The sequence below is a fragment of the Peromyscus eremicus genome, chromosome 8a, assembly GCF_949786415.1.
Source record: "Peromyscus eremicus chromosome 8a, PerEre_H2_v1, whole genome shotgun sequence".
Taxonomy (NCBI): domain Eukaryota; kingdom Metazoa; phylum Chordata; class Mammalia; order Rodentia; family Cricetidae; genus Peromyscus; species Peromyscus eremicus.
The window spans coordinates 35,335,287-35,351,331 of record NC_081423.1 but is presented as its reverse complement, the minus strand read 5'-3'; the positions used below and the strand labels follow the sequence as shown (position 1 = coordinate 35,351,331).

The following is a 16,045-nucleotide window of genomic DNA, read 5'->3' as shown; positions in this document are numbered from 1 at the left end:
TGAAGTAAGTGTCTTTTTTAATTGAAAAGCTAACAAATTGTCTAGTTACAGCCTCCCTCCCAAACCAAACTGGGTAGTAAACTGAACATATTCAAAGGTGAGAAGATTAAAAATTAAGGGAGAAAAAAGACAAAACAAGTCCTCAGATCCAATTGAGAGAGCCCGCTGCATACAAGCTTACCAGCAGCAGGAGGCTGGAAGACACCCTAACCTAACCACCTGACTTGCAACAATAACTTCAAGTTGCCTTGTTCCAGTTTCCGACTCATGAACAAAGATCATGTTTTGTTAATTCTAGTTCAGAATACTTCTCATAAGCTGTTTTATTTACAATGCCAACTTTGAAAGGCTCACTGAAGTTAACTGGACAATGAATTAGGCAGAAATCGCTTTACAGAAAGAGGGAAAGCCCAAAATGCCACTTTCCACAGAGAACCCAAAGTTCAGTTTTATTCAGAGTAATGGAAAAAAAAAAAAAAAAAGAAACTTCTGCTCATAGAAGAAACTCAGCCATTGGTCAGATCTGTACTGGAACTACACATGCAGTGAGGACAAGGCTGCGTTTGTCTACTGTTCTCTAATATTAACAATTATAAACAGAGCAGTGCAACTAGCATTTGGAACAACCCTTCTAGTGTTACAGTGTCAGGCACAGTACTTCACTTCTCTTCACACCACTGGTTCTCTTTGCGTACCTGGAAGAGACAGACAAGGAAGTACCTTGAGTGGTCTTTTCTGAGATGGCTAAGCACCACCTACACTATACCATCAGTAGCCTCTGTGATGTGAGAAGGGCAGGTGGAAAGCTGGGAAAATACCAGGTTAAGTAAGAGTAGACTTGGGCTCCCATTGTAAATCAAACAGCAAATACAACTGGGAGCTCTAGTCCCACTTCCTAAGCTGGCAAGCAAACTAAACTCATCCACTCTTGTATTATCAGGCTCCACTTTGTATAAACAGTTTGCATGTATAAACAAGCTTTTTTATTATTATTTATTATGTATACAGAAGAGGGTGCCAGATCTCATTACAGATGGTTGTGAGCCACCATGTGGGTACTGGGAATTGAACTCAGGACCTCTGGAAGAGCAGTCGGTGCTCTTAACCTCTGAGCCATCTCTCCAGCTCCAGGTTCCACTTTCTTTTTTTTTTTTTTTTTTTTTTTGGGTTTTTCGAGACAGGGTTTCTCTGTGTAGCTTTGCGCCTTTCCTGGAACTCGCTTTGGAGACCAGGCTGGCCTCGAACTCACAGAGATCCGCCTGCCTTTGCCTCCCGAGTGCTGGGATTAAAGGCGTGCGCCACCACCGCCCGGCGCCAGGTTCCACTTTCTAAAGCCAGCTATTTATGGCCTATACAAATGTCCTAGGTAAAAATCTACAATCTGGTAATGAAGAACCCCCTTGGTTCAAAATCCATTTTTTTTATGCTTATAAAATAATAGTATTAGGCTGGGGGACTGTAGAGAGGGCTCAGCAGTTAGCACTGACTGCTCTTCCAGAGATCCTTAGTTTAATTCCCAGCACCCACATGGTGGCTTACAACCATCTGTAATAGGATCAGATTCCTTTCTTCTGGTGTGCATGAAGACAGAGCACTCACATACATAAAATACATGAATAAATAAATCTTTAAAAAAAAAAAGTATCAGGCTAAAGATGACTCAGAGGTTAAGAATGCTGTTAATTCCTACCCCACAACCACCTGTAACTCCAACTCCAGGGAATCCAATGCTCTCTTCTGGCCACTATCCTCACATACATGAATAAAAATTAAAAACTCTTCAAGAACAGTATCATCTAAGTACTTAGATTCAGAGACAGACCAGAATGTGAGACTCAGAGGTGCACATTACCCCTCTGTATCAAGACTTTTGTTGTTCTTATTGGGTTTTCTTTGTTTTCTCAGACAGGGTTTCTCTGTATAGCCCTGGATGTCCTGGAACTCACTCACAGTCTGCCTCAGCCTCCTAAGTGCTGGGATCAAATGCATTTGCCACCACACCTGGTTGGTATCAAGGCATTTTACAAGGCATCCTAGGTAAGTGTACTAATAAGCTGTAGCCCTAGCCCAAGAATTCATGACAGGCATCTCCCCCGCCTCTCCGCGCCCCCCACCCCCCAGACGGAGTTTCTCTGTGTAGTACTGGTGCCTGTCCTGGATCTCACTCTGTAGACCAGGCTGACCTTGAACTCACAGAGATCTGCCTGACTCTGCTGGGACTAAAGGTGACCATTGATGCCGGTATAGGCATCCATTCTTGTTACTGGGTTCCAGTTTCTTTTTAAAAAGTAATCAAAAATAGGCTGTGTTCTACCTACCTGGGCCTCTTCCTCTTCAGTAAAGTCGTTTTTGATATTGAAGGTTTTACGAATCTCCTCAGGAGTTTTCCCCTTAATCATATTGGCCACAGTCTTGCATGTGACATCAAGCAAACCTTTAATGTCTAAGTAGTTTGCAGCCTGTAAATGACAGCGGGTTTTTAGTCATGTGTACTGAATGTTTGAGTGATAAATAATCTACATCAAATTGAGCTTAAAATGATACCTCTTTTAATGAACTCTATGAAATTCTCTTCCCTTTAATACTAATTACTTTCAATTTAACTTCACTTTTTATCTAACTTTTCTCCTATATACTACTTTACCTTTATCCTAGATTTTCATTGTTTTATCTCAATTCAGTTGCGAATACTAATTTAAAATTTTTCTTTGGTTTTTAATAACTAGAAAATTACTCAATTTTCAAATATTTGCAAATTTTTTTCCAGATTTTATTTTGAAACAAAGTCTCACTATGTAGCCCTGAATGTCCTAAAACTTGTTATGTAGACCAGGCTGGCCTCAAACTCAGAGCTCAACCTGCCTCTGCTGCCTATATTCTGGGATTAAAGGTGTACACTACCACACCCAGCTTTAGACATTTTTTATGCTTCTATCACTGAGGTCAAAGAACATACTTTGTATAACTTGAACACTTTTAAATCTGAGACTTTTATGGCTCAGAACTTGGTCTATCTTGATAAGAATTTATATGGCTGTTATTAAATGTAACATCCTATATGCCAAATAAGACAAGCTGTTCAATAGTGTCCCTGAACTGGTTTTCTGTCCACTTGTGATAATTACTGAGACCCAATATTGGAATTGGTATGACCGCACCACTGTGTATTGACCTTTGTATTTCACTACTTTTTTCACTTTCTGAAGTTCTGCTTCTAGGTAGGTATTTATAACTTTATTAATCAGTCAATCCCCTTATCATTATGAAACAGCCCTCTTCAGCTTAAAACTATAACCATTCCAACTTTCTATTTGTGTTAGCATACTCTTTTCCACCTTTAATTCTAATTGTGCCTCTTAAAGTAAGTTTCACACAGACAGCAAAAGAGACTTTTACTTTATCTAACCTGACATTCCTACCTCTCAAAAGTTCTTGGACCATTTACATTTAATGTAATTAATTACTAATGTATAGCACTGCATGAGTCCAGGGAATATCCATAGTTGAGGATCAATGCACCTAGCAAATTCAATCCTTTAAGTGGTGAAGGCTCTGCAACAGAATGACCTTATACATTCACATACCAGAATAAGTTCAAAAAGTGTTCCTTGGTCAACTTTCAGGAATTCTTGGTCCCAAACAGGAATATCATCTGTCCGCTTTTCTTTGTTCTCATCATCTTCAGGAGGAGGGGGGTCATCCTTGTGATGGGTGCACCACTGAATGACCTACAACAACAAATTCTTCTGGCATTCTGTTACAAGACTTTCAGTTTAATGCTGGGGGCATCAATTCTACACTGAGATAAGAACTAGCCAAAAGTTGAGCTAACAAGAAGAGTCAATTTTTAAAAATAAAGTTTATTTACTGGACACACACAGGAAGGTTGGACAACTGGGCAGGAGTTGGGTCTTTCCTCCCACCACATGGATTCATGGATCAAATCAGATCATCAAGCTTGGCGGTAAGAGGCATCACCCACTAAGCTATCTTGCTGGCCTAAACTTGCTAGTTGCTGCTGATTACCTTGTACTCCTGATCCTCCTGCTACCATCCCACACTCCCAAGGCTAGGATTACAGGCACATCCTCTAACAGCCAAGTTCAAAAGACAAAATACAGCTTGAATAATCTTTTTAACTTTAAAGGATAAACATCTTATTAGATGTAACCAAATCATTCATAGCAATACACTTGACTCTGTTAAAAACAAACAAAAAACTGGTAGAGGAACCAGCAGTTGGAAGAATAAGGCAGGGGGAGTCTGAGTTCCAGGCCAGGCTGAGAGATACAGCAAGATCTGTCTCAAAAACACAAAACAATAAACTCCCCAGAAACCAAGCCACTGGACAGATGACTCAAGAGATTAAAAGCATTTGCTGCTCTTATAGGAGACCTAGGTTGAGTCTCCACCCAATGGGCAGCTTACAAGTGCCTGTATTTTCTGTCGCTCAGCCTCTGCAGACACTGAATGCAGACGGTACACTTACAAAACACTTGTATACACATATATAATAATAATAATAAAAAAATCAGAGGGGCTGGAGAGAGAGCTCAATAGTTAAGAGCACCTTGCTGCTACTCCAGGACATGGGTTCAATTCCCAGCACTCACATGATAGCCCACAACCATCTGTAACTCCAATTCCAAGAGATCTGATGCCGCCTTCTGGCCTCTTCAGGCACCAGGCACACACATACAGGAAGGCAAGACATCTATATTCATATATATTAAAGACAAAATGTAGAGCTGGTCTGGGGGGATAGTTCAGTCAGTAAGAGTGCTTGCTGAACAAGCATAAGGACCTGATTTTGAATCCCCAGCATCAACATAAAAAAGTTGAGACAGCATGCACTTGCACCCCTAGTGCTTATGGTGGGTGGGGTTGGGTGGGGAGCTTGTTGGTTACCAGTCTAGCTCTAGACTCAGGAAATAAGAAGTAATATATCAGGACACCTGATGTCCTCAGGCTCCGGGGAGACATCCAAAACACATGTGTGCACATACCACAAACAAACAAAACCAAATTACTCATTTACACAAAGAAACAATGGAAAGACTAAAAGCTAAGTTCATTAAAGGTATGGTGGCACATGCCTGCAATTCTAGCACCCACAAGGCAACAGTAGGAGTGCTTCCTAGTTCAAGGCCAGTCTGAGGTATCAAGCAAGAGCCCATCTTTAAAAAAACAAACCAAGCCTGGCAGTGGTGTCAGAAGCCTTTAATCCCAGTACTCAAGAGGCAGAGGCACGCAGTTTGAGGCCAGCCTGGTCTACAAAGCAAGTTCCAGGACACACAGGGCTACACAGAGAAACCCAGTCTCAAAAACAACAATAACAACAAAACAAACGCAAACCAAAGAAATAAAACAACAAAATCTACCTCCCAAAAAGATCTTATCTGGGCTGGGAGTGTAGCTCAGTATCAGAACATACATTAAGTATGTTTGAGACCCTAAATTCAATCCCCAACGCCAAAATAAGAAAAACAAGAACGAAATAATAACTTACCTTTTTTAGAATTGCTGCATTAACATTTGGTAAAGGAACAGGATCATCATCTCCCTCATCATCCATTCCTAAATCTAAGAAAACCAGGAGAGAGAAGCCATTATTTCTCAACTCTGTAACAACATGCTTAGGGCTTCTACTGTAATAAAACACTAAAAGCAAGTAAGTTGGAGAGAAAAGAATTTATTTCATCTTATACTTCTAGGCTCAAGACAGGAACTGAAGCAGAAGTCAGTGCTTATCAGCTTACTCCTCTGCCTTGCTCAGCCAGCTTTCTCCCCCACCTCCCTTTTTTTGTTTTTTTCAAGACATGGTTTCCCTGTGTGTAACAGCCCAGAGTGTCCTGGAACTCACTCTATAGATCAGACTGGCCTCCAACTCACAGAGATCCGCCTTCTGAGTGCTGGCTCAGTCAGCTTTCTTATACAACTCAGAACCACCTGCCTGGAGGTGAGACAAATTCCTAACAGGCTGGGCCCTCCCACAACAATCACTAATCAAGAAACTGACCTCCCCGCCATAGGTCAATCTGGTGGGAGCATTTTCTCAATTGAGGTTCCTTTTTGACTCTAGCTTGTGTCAAGCTGACATAAAACTATCTAGTATGGATGGGCATGGGGGCACATACCTGTCGGTGATTCAATGAAGTATGGATAACTAAGAAACAATCTGGAAAACCTGAATCCTATTCTTTTTTTTAAATGAGTCAAATTTTTTATTTGTTTGTTTCTTATATTTGAAGTACTCTTTGGGGATATCCTTAGCCTGAGATTCTTTGTCACAGTCCTTAGCCACTACACAACTGCAACCAACAACTTTACAGGGTTTCCCCCCTCCATCAATTTACACAACAGTCTGTAACTCCAGTTCGAGGAGAATCTGATGTTCTCTCCTGGCCTCCGTAGGGACTGCATGCACAGAGTGTACATAAATACACGCAGGCAAAACACTTATACATAAAAAAAAATATCCTGGAAGTCAAACAAGAAGTAAAAGATCAACCCTCAGGTACTGCAAATCTAGATGAGAACCAAAATCGACACTGCACTTGAGCACGAGGCACTCACTAAGGTCCTTTACAAGAAGTTGAAGTTTCAGCAGAGTGGTAAAGAGTCGATCATCTCCTCTCTCCTAGTAACTCCAATACTTGTCCTAGACCCCTTCCCACCTTCGAGTAAACAAAGATAAAAACAAAACAAAAAAGCAAAGCCTCAAGTTTCATATATAAGCCCCACCTTACTCCCCTACCCCAAAATAGTACTGTTAAGAGAATCTATACTGTAAAATTTTTCTTTGGGTAACAGATATTGATATTGTAAGAAAACATAAAAAAATACTACCTTTGTTTAAATACAAAGCTATTTGGAAGAAGCTTAAGTAATAAAAGGTCCTGATAGCTACAAAGAATTGCTTCTCTAGTATTTAGATGAGCAGTGGTTTTTTTCTTTAGGACCATATATGAAAGTAGCAAAATACATTCCTTTAAGCTATTTAGTTTCTGGGACTTCTAGAAGATGGACACCTGTATCTGATACCACATCTTTGACTTGGACAAATAAGCCAATCCACATGTATACATACCAAGATTTTTTTACTTCGGATTACCCTGAGTTTAAGAGTTTCATTTTGTTTTAAAGTCACAGGAAACTACCCAGAAACAATGTAGATACAAAACAAAACCATTAAGAAAGAAGCCAAATTTAAGAACTCCAGACCTCAAGAGGCTAGAATTCTAAAAGCTACAGGTACTTCAGATGAAACCATGCAGCTTTGAGCCCACAAAGGATACAGAGGGAAAGACTCCTTTACTGCTATGTAACAGTCTACTTACTTCTGAGATCAAAGCTGGTCTGTATATGTTTCTAGATAACTAATGCTCTTAAATTGGCAAATGCTTCTTTGAATCACAAGACACATCAAACAACCGCTAAGATGGAAGTAAGTACTTCCATTGCCAAAACAAGTATTCAGGGAGCAAGTTTGCCGTTGGTTATTTACTTACCTTTACAGAGACACTTGGATCACTTTCTCTTTATTGTGACCATTCCATATTCCTTCATTTAACAGGTACTTGATAAACCATGACTAGGGGTTTACAGGCTTGTAATAGAAGGGATCTACAATGTTCGTTACCAAAATATAGGACTTCAGGTACCACATGACACGTATCAATTACCAAAGAGAGGGTGTCCACAGCTTTTATTTTAAAAAGTCATTCACAAAGAAGACATATCCCCTGCAATAAGCATTACAAGTCCTCTATCTCAGGTGAAGCACTTGTCTAATTATGCACAAGCCTTGGGTTTAGTCCCCAGTACTGCAAGGGGGAGAAAAAGCCCCCTACCTCTATTAGTTATGCAATCCAGCAAGCACTCCAGTCACCTAGAAATGTTCCCTCTTCCCTTGAAGGAATCTCCAACACAATTCAAGTTCAAAGTCATTTTCATCTTTAGTCCTCTCAAATTCATTTACATCTTTACCAATTACATTATTACACTCCTTATATCTAGACAGCTACTAAAAACTGTATGTAGGCTGGGTGGTGGTGGCTCATGTCTTTAATTAATCTCAGCCCTTGGGAGACAGAGGCAGGCAGATCTCTGAGTTCGAGGCCTGGTCTACAAAGCAAGTTCCAGGATAGCCAGAGCTGTTACACAGAGAAACCTTGTCTCAAAAAACCAAAAACAACAAAAAACTGCATTTATTTATTTTATGTGGATGGGTGTTTGTCTGAATATGTCTGTGCACCACCTGCACATCTGGTGCCTGTGGAGGCTAGAAAGGGTGCTGGATGACCTGGAATAGCAGTTACAGGGAGCTATGAGGTGCTGTGTGGGTGGCTGGGACTTGAATATGGGTCCTCTGGAGAAGCATCCAGTGCTCTTAACCACTGAAGCATCTCTCTAGCCCCCTCAATTCTTTCTTTTTTTTAATTATTTTATTTTTAGTTATGTGGGGGTGGGGAGGTTGTGCTTGTGTAAGTGCTGTGCCTACACAGGCCAGAAAAGGGGGTCAGATCCCTGGAACTGGAATTACAGCTGTAAGCTGTCTGATGTGGATGCTGAAAACCAAACTCTGGCCTTTTGCAGGAGCAGCAAGTACTCTCAGCCACTGAGAAGTCTCTCCAGTCTCTCAATTCTCCTTTTTTGAGAGGACAGGTCTCATGTAGGTCAGGCTGGCCTTAAACTTTCTACGTAGCAGAAGCTGGCTTTGACCTTCTGTATGCTGTAATTACTGGAATGCACCACAACTAGCTTAATTTTCCTTACTAATCCATTTTACCTCAGTGTAACTTCCCCAAATCACGGAATATAAAATGTAATATATCACTAGTACCACACACTGTAGTCTTTCTAAAACATGGAATACCACCAGTCAAGATGCTCCTGCAGCATCACGTGGCATACAGCTTTACTAATACACTAAGTGTACTGAGTGACAGTTTGTTCTGTGTGGTATCTAGCACCCTTTCTAATTTGTAAAGCAAATTAGAGCAAAGATCATGTTTCACCTTTTTAGCAGCTTATAGCTAGTGTTTATATATAACTCCCACACCCATTCCAAGGTCTTGCCTCAACCTCCCAAGTGCTAACATTATAGACATGAGCCACTACACCTAGATTACTCTGTTTCCTTCAACTATTTAAAAGCTTCTGTCCTTTCCTATGCAAAACCCCAGGACTTATAAGTAATGGAGAATATTCTTACTAAGTTATTTCTCCCATCAATTTTAAACACTGGTGTGTAGGTTTTCTATATATACTATTACTATTAACTAGTAAGCTTTCAAAGTTTCAGGACCCATTGTCTTATCCCACCTTTGTTCAATCGCACAAATGTAATGCAGCGGTTTTGTCAGGATGACAAGTAGACAAAAGAGAAAGCTTGTTTGAAAAATAAAGACACCTTAGGTAAAAAGTGCTTGCCATGCAAGCCTGACTACCTGATTCAGTGATCCCAGAATTCACAACAAAGGGAGAGAACCAGCTCCCCAAAGTTGTCCTGTTGTGTCCATATACACACACAACACAGAGATACATAATACAACTTGCAGGGGCTGGGGAGATAGCTCAGTGGTTATGAGCACTTATTACTTTTGCAGAGGACCTGGGTTTGCTTGGTTTCCAGCTCCCACATCTAGCAGCTCCAGTTCCAGGGGATCCCATGTTCCTTTCTGACCTCTGCATGAACACAGTACACCACACATGCAGGCAAAACAGTCATACACAGAAAATAAAAATAATTTTTAAAAAATTAAATAGATTCTTCAGGTGCAGACTTTTTAAAAAGCCTTCAACAGAATCCAATCCACAAAATAGCAGTTCTATTTAGCTGTCATACAGCAACATAATCCCTTTCCAAGTGCTTTGATTTTTTTTTTTTTTTTTTTTTTTGGTTTTTCGAGACAGGGTTTCTCGTGTAGCTTTGCGCCTTTCCTGGAACTCACCTGGTAGCCCAGGCTGGCCTCGAACTCACAGAGATCCACCTGTCTCTGCCTCCCGAGTGCTGGGATTAAAGGCTTGCGCCACCACCGCCCGGCAAGTGCTTTGATTTTTATCATTAGGAAAAAGAGATTTTTGTAAATCAAATTTATTTGAAACAGAAATGGACTATTGTAGCCAGACATGGTAGTTTGTGCCTTTAATCCTAGCACTCAGAAGTCAGAGGCCAGATCTAAGTTCGAGGCCAGCCTGGTCTATAGAGCTAGTTCCAGGACTACATAGAGAAGCCTGTCTCAAAAAACTAATAAAAAAAAAAAAAAAACCCAAGAAGAAGAAATAAAGAAAAGAAAAAAGGAACAGACCATTGTCTCAAACTTAAAGTCACATTAGGACCAGCAAGATAGTTGAGTGAGTAGAAGTACTTGCTATTCAAGAAGAGCTGAGTTTGAGCCTCACAATCACTTAAGTAGCTGAATGTCGAGGCTTGTATATGTAATCTCAGCACTCTTTGTGGCAAGGAGGTAAGGACGTGTATTGCAGTGGCACAAAGGGTGTGGGAGGTAGGGTTTAGTGGTCAAGACAATGGCTGCTCTTACAGCAGACCCAGCTCAGTTCCTGGCACCACACTGGGCAGCTCACAAGCACCGTTAACTCCAGCTCCAGCGGAATCCAATGCCTCTGGCCTTCACAGGTACTTGCAAGCATGTGCATAATCTAAACGCACACAAAATTAACAAAACCTTAAAAAACAGCAACATAGCCAGATATAATAGTGCACACCTTTAATTCCAGCACATGGGAGGCAGAGACAGGTAGATATCCCTGAATTTGAGGCCAACCTGCAGAGATTTCCAGGACAGTCAGGGCTACATAGACAGACCCTGTCTTAAGACAAAAAGCAAAAACACAACAACAAACCCCAACAAGGTGGAGCAGGGGAGGTGAAAGAAAACTGACTCCTGGAATACATTATCTGGCATAACATGGCATGCTTGCACACACAATAAAATTTTGTTTGTGTGTGAGACAGGATCTCACTATGTCGTCTTAGCTGGCCTGAAACTCAGAGATTCCCCCTCCCTCGTTTCTACTAAGTGCTTGAATTAAAGGTATAAGCCACCATGCCTAACAAATCTTAAAAACAAAAACAAAAACAAACCCCAACACTTTAATAGTTTATGGTTTTATTCATACAATGCAGGAAGGAAACTACCCTTTCACTCTCAACAGACTTGTAACAGACTGGCTCAAGTGAACCTAATACTTGCAGGTCACATGCCACCACCCTAAGTTACACGCCCCCCCCTTTTCACACCAAGTTTTCATAAAGTTACCTTCCAGCATGGTCTTGATGGTCACAGATTGTTTGGCAATTTCTACATCAACTTCAAATATCTCTCCATCAGAACTCTGCAACTTTATCGAAGGCATCTAAAAAGGATACATTGAATAAGAAATGTGAGAGCTATTAATTCTACAAGACATTTCATTAACTAGTCTATCAGGAAGCTGTAACTTAAGAGTTACTATACAGTTCTAAGTTCTTCATAAATCAGCCTATAATTGTTTGTATAAAAACAAAATTCTCAACTACACCTCCTTTAAACATCAGCCTTAAAGGTCCACTTAAAGGCAGTATTGAATTTACAACTGGTATTAAGAACTATCTGTATTTGACATTTACTTTAGAATGTGTGTGGGTGTGCATGTACCTCAGCACACATGCAGAGGTCAGAGAACAACTTGCAGGAGGCAGTTCTCTCTTTCCACTATGTGGGTTCCAGGGATCAGGCTTAAGTCATCAGGCTTGGCAGCTGAGCAAACCCTCAAAAATTTCAAGATATATGCTTTTTATGCTCTTTTATGCTCCCACAGAGTAATAACTACTCAATATGAAAAATTAACTGCCACAATTAACTACCTACAAACCTGAGTGAAGTCAATCCAAAATAAACAAAGCTATCAAACAAAAGCAAATTTCTTACAGTGAAATCTACCAGTGAAAAACAAGTAAACTACTCCAAAGAGTAGACTAGGATATGCTCACTTATAAACAAATGCAAGAGTACACACAAGAAAAAGAAGACATAGAAGCAGACGTCAATACAATCCCTAAAGCTCACAAGGAGCTTAAATTTAGAAGAGTCCTTTTTAATTTTTCATTACCTACTAGTCAGGTGTCCAAGTTTGAAATACTCTGGCTAATGCCCTACAATAAAAAAGTCTGCTTCAAAATACTTTTTTTCCCCCGTTTTTTCATGACAGGGTTTCTCTGTGTAGCTTTGCGCCTTTCCTGGAACTCACTCTGTAGTCCAGGCTGGCCTCAAACTCACAGAGATCTACCTGGCTCTGCCTCCCGAGTGCTGGGATTAAAGGTATGCGCCACCACTGCGCGGTTCAAAATACATTTTAAGCCAGGCATGGTGACACATGCCTTTAATTTCTAACTCGGTAGGCAGAGGCAGATAGATCTCTGTAAATCCAAAGCCAGCCCCGGTCTAAATAGTGAGTTCCAGGACAGCCAGGGTTACATAGAAAGACCTTGTCTCAAAAAAGCAAAACAAAACAGAATAACAACAAAATGCATTTAAGTCATGGTGGCACATGCCTATAAATCCAGTACTTGAGAGGCAGGAATTCAGACCCCAAGTAAATAGCCAAGTTCAAGTTCACCCTAGGCAACATGAGAACCTGTCTCCAAAACAAAACAAAAATAAAGAAATTTATATTGAAATTTAAAAATAAGTGGCGGGCAGTGGCAGTGTTTGCCTTTAATCCCAGCACTGAGGAGGCAGAGACAGGCAAGTTCAAAGCCAGCCTGGTCTACAGAGTGAGTTCCAGGACAGCCAGGAATACATAGAGAAACCAGTCCTGTAATGCCCAATTTTTGGAAGGTTGAGGACAGGAGAATCATAAATTCAAGGAGTGCCCAGGTTATGAGTTCAAGCCAGCCTGGGAAAACTCAGTAAGTGCCTGCTTCAAAATAAAATACCAAAGCAGCTGGGGATTTAGCTCAGTAGTATAATGATTGCCTAACACTGTCCTCTCCTACTGCCCAAAAAGTGAGCCCACATAAGCACACATCATAATCCCAGCATTTAGGCATGCAGAAGGATCACGAGTTCAAGGCCATCTTCTTGACACATAGGAAAGCAGTATGAGGCTAGCCTGGGTTTTGTGAGACCCTGTCTCAAAAACTAAACTCAACAGCCAAAAACTCCAAAAACCTCATCAACTCAGATAAAATATGAGTCATTAAGAAAAATATAATTTCATAAATAAAAAAAATTAAGCAAACTAAAACTCCTAACATGACTTGAATTTGAGGGAAAGTCAAACCAAACAAATCTAAAACTAAAAGCTCTAACTAAGCCTGCAATTTATTATCATCTTCAGAGTTCTCCCTCATTCCTCCAAAAGAGGATTAATTCAAGACCTCTTTAAGACTCACATGCAACTCTTTTTGTTTTGTTTTGTGTTTTTTTTTTTGGTTGTTTGTTTTTTGAGATGGGGTTCCTCTGTGTAGCCCTGGCTGCCCTGGAACTTGCTCTGTAGCCAGGGCTAGTCTTGAACTCAGAGATCCGCCTGTCTCTGCCTCTAGTGCAGAGACTAAAGGCAACTCTTAAGGTCTGATTCTGAGGTAGACACAATCCTTCAATGTTACCATGTACTAACTTAAGGTACCTCTGAAGCTTTCTGATCTGGGTTGTACTAAGAAATTATATGAATTTTCACAAAAGTATAGGATTTGACATTTAAAATAATTATTGCACCCATTTTAGGGTCAAACACTTTAAGACTCAACACATCTCTTAAAATACTCATTCAGCTTTCCTCAGACACTTGTCCCCATCCCTCAAGCAAACAAGCTGGGCGGTGGGGTGAGGGGGCAGAATAGCGTTTTAATCTCCACTGAAATACCGAGCTCTCACTCATCCATGGTTTGAGAGAATCAGATTTCGCTTTTCAACTCACAAACATGTCTGCTTCTCCAAGTTACTCAGTGCTTGCCAATAATGCAGAACAGAGAAGCCCAGAGCAGCAGACCCTATGATAAGGCAACAATAAAGTTAACAATAAAGGGAGGCTAGTTTTTAATAGCAAAACATTGTTCCTTTCATAGTCCCCAGTACTGTAATGAACACTCCAGAACAAGTCTAACTACGTAGTTGATAAAATTACTTTAAAAGTAACACCATTCCACATTTCCTTGAAACAATCCACAATAAATAAAGATGTGCTTAGTCATAGTCAAGTTCAGGTATTAGGTTGCTTGTACGGAAGCCAGGATCTTACTAAATGACAGGGAGGCAATCGGTTAATCTGTAATTCAATGCACTCTGTAATCCTAGACTTAACTTTCGGTGTTGTGTTGGAATTAAGTGCAAAATTTTTAAGTAATAATGCATGAGACCTCGATTTGACATGCTTTAAAAAAAAAAAAACAAAACCTTCTTCAGTTCTCCGAGCTCCCGGACTTGGAAATTAAACAACTTAGAGAATTCTAGGACACCAGACTTTTAAAACAAACCTGTTTTAGGTGACTGGAAATTCTGACACTTGTTATTAGACTGCAGGATGGAAGGGACTGCATTGTTCTATGCCACAGACACATTCTACAGTGACATTCTGAAGAGAAACTGCAAGTCCCCAACCCTGCGGACTCCATTAAAAGTGAACCAAAGGGCAGGTGTTACATACACTATCCCTTAAGAAACCCAGGCACCTCAAGTTTTAGAGTCAAGGGCTCCTAAAAGTCACACACCTCAGGCGACAGGGCCTGCTATTCCAGTAGTTAAGTTCAGAGACTGCAGGACACGACAAAACGCCAAGAAAGATCGCGTCTGTGCCTACAGTTTCGATGGTAGAACAGGCAAGACCAATGGGGATCTAGTGGCGCCAATACAGGAGAAAGAGAGGGAGCCAAAAATCGAGCCGTCTAACAACGACCGCCACCACCTGAGCGGCCAGGAACCCCCCACTCCAAGCCTGGAGCGCGGGGCGGCAAGCCTGTCGCTGAGGCAGGCCCGGGCCGAAGCCTGGGCCTTGCAGCCGCGTTCGGGCCCGACTGACGCCGCCCTCCGAGGAGCAGGCTCCTCCACAGGGCTCGGCTCACACTCCTCGGGCGAGCGCCGGGAGGACGCGCGGCCCCTAGCAGGCCTGATTCGGCCGACTCGCGCCTCCCGCGGTCGGCAACGGGCCCCCAGGGCGCCTCAGGCTACGCCAGGCCGAGGCGCCGCCGCCTCGTGCAGGCCACAGCCACCTCGGGGCTCCAACCCCACCCGCCCTCCAGGGGCCACGTCCCGGTCCGGCTCGCGGGCGGTTACTCACGGTGCTCGGTCTCAAGACCGCGGGCCCGAGGCAGACGGGCGGCGTTCAGAGAAGAAGAGAAACACCGAGGACAAGGCCACTACAGCAACGCCGCGCGGCGTCGGCTTTTATAGGAGCGGGAAGCGGGCGCCGAGGACCCCGGGCTCGTGACGTCACACTGCCGGCCGGGCTGGCCGTTGAGATCGCCTGACGGCAGGCGGAGGGCGGCTTGGCAGACCCTGAGCGCCGAAGAGGTCTCCGGGAGAGACGCTGAGGAGTATCGGGTGGAGGGGCGGCTAGGCAGGAGAGGGGCTCCCACCTTCCTCCGCCGCCCTCAAGAGCGCCATGCTCTCCTTCTAGGCAGACGCCGGCACCGGCTGGGGTACCCACGCGACCCGAAGGGTCTTTCAGGCAGGGGCTGTCTTAAAGTGCATTGAAAGCCCCGGGTCCTGAAAAGCCTGGCAACAACAAACCGCAGGACCGGTTGTGGGGGTGTGTGTTTCACTTAAAGGATTCACCTTACCCCGACCTTCGTCACTCCCCTAATAACCCAAAGAAGGGAGGTTGTGTTTGCCGACCAGGGACTCGGGACTTGAACCTTACTCCACTGATGCTGAATTTTCAAAAAATCTTACGGCTTGTTGAGACAAGGGGCACTTCAAGCCTCAGAACTCAGGATACTCCTGATTTAGTACGCCCTGTTGGTTTGATTTTAAAAGCTTTATTTTCGTTGGTTTTTTTGTTTTGGTTTTTGGGGTTTTGTTTGTTTTGAGACAGGGTCTCG

At 42.3% G+C, this 16,045-nt stretch overlaps 1 protein-coding gene across 2 annotated transcripts; it reads right to left on the bottom strand.

The window, feature by feature from the left end:
- Positions 1 to 15,417, bottom strand: Skp1 (S-phase kinase associated protein 1). Of its 2 annotated transcripts, none has more exons than XM_059270529.1 (6): positions 15,283 to 15,417; positions 11,286 to 11,382; positions 5,510 to 5,583; positions 3,585 to 3,728; positions 2,319 to 2,459; positions 1 to 695 (listed from the first exon to the last, which is right to left on the bottom strand). In XM_059270529.1, the coding sequence occupies exons 2-6, from the start codon at positions 11,380 to 11,382 to the stop codon at positions 660 to 662; spliced, it is 492 nt and encodes a 163-aa protein (XP_059126512.1). In that variant the 5' UTR covers positions 15,283 to 15,417; the 3' UTR covers positions 1 to 659. The 2 variants fall into 2 exon arrangements, with proteins under 2 accessions (XP_059126512.1, XP_059126513.1); XM_059270530.1 differs by lacking the exon at positions 15,283 to 15,417 and adding an exon at positions 14,717 to 14,974.
- Between the last annotated feature and the right edge of the window lie 628 nt (positions 15,418 to 16,045).

Coding starts and splice junctions, on each gene's coding strand:
- Skp1 (XM_059270529.1), bottom strand. CDS start 11,382: ATGCCTTCGATAAAGTTGCAGAGTTCTGATGGAGAGATATTTGAAGTT. Junction 3,729..5,509: donor ATGCAGCAATTCTAAAAAAG/GTAAGTTATTAT, acceptor TTGTTGTTGTAG/GTCATTCAGTGGTGCACCCA. Junction 696..2,318: donor CTGAAGAGGAAGAGGCCCAG/GTAGGTAGAACA, acceptor TGTCTCTTCCAG/GTACGCAAAGAGAACCAGTG.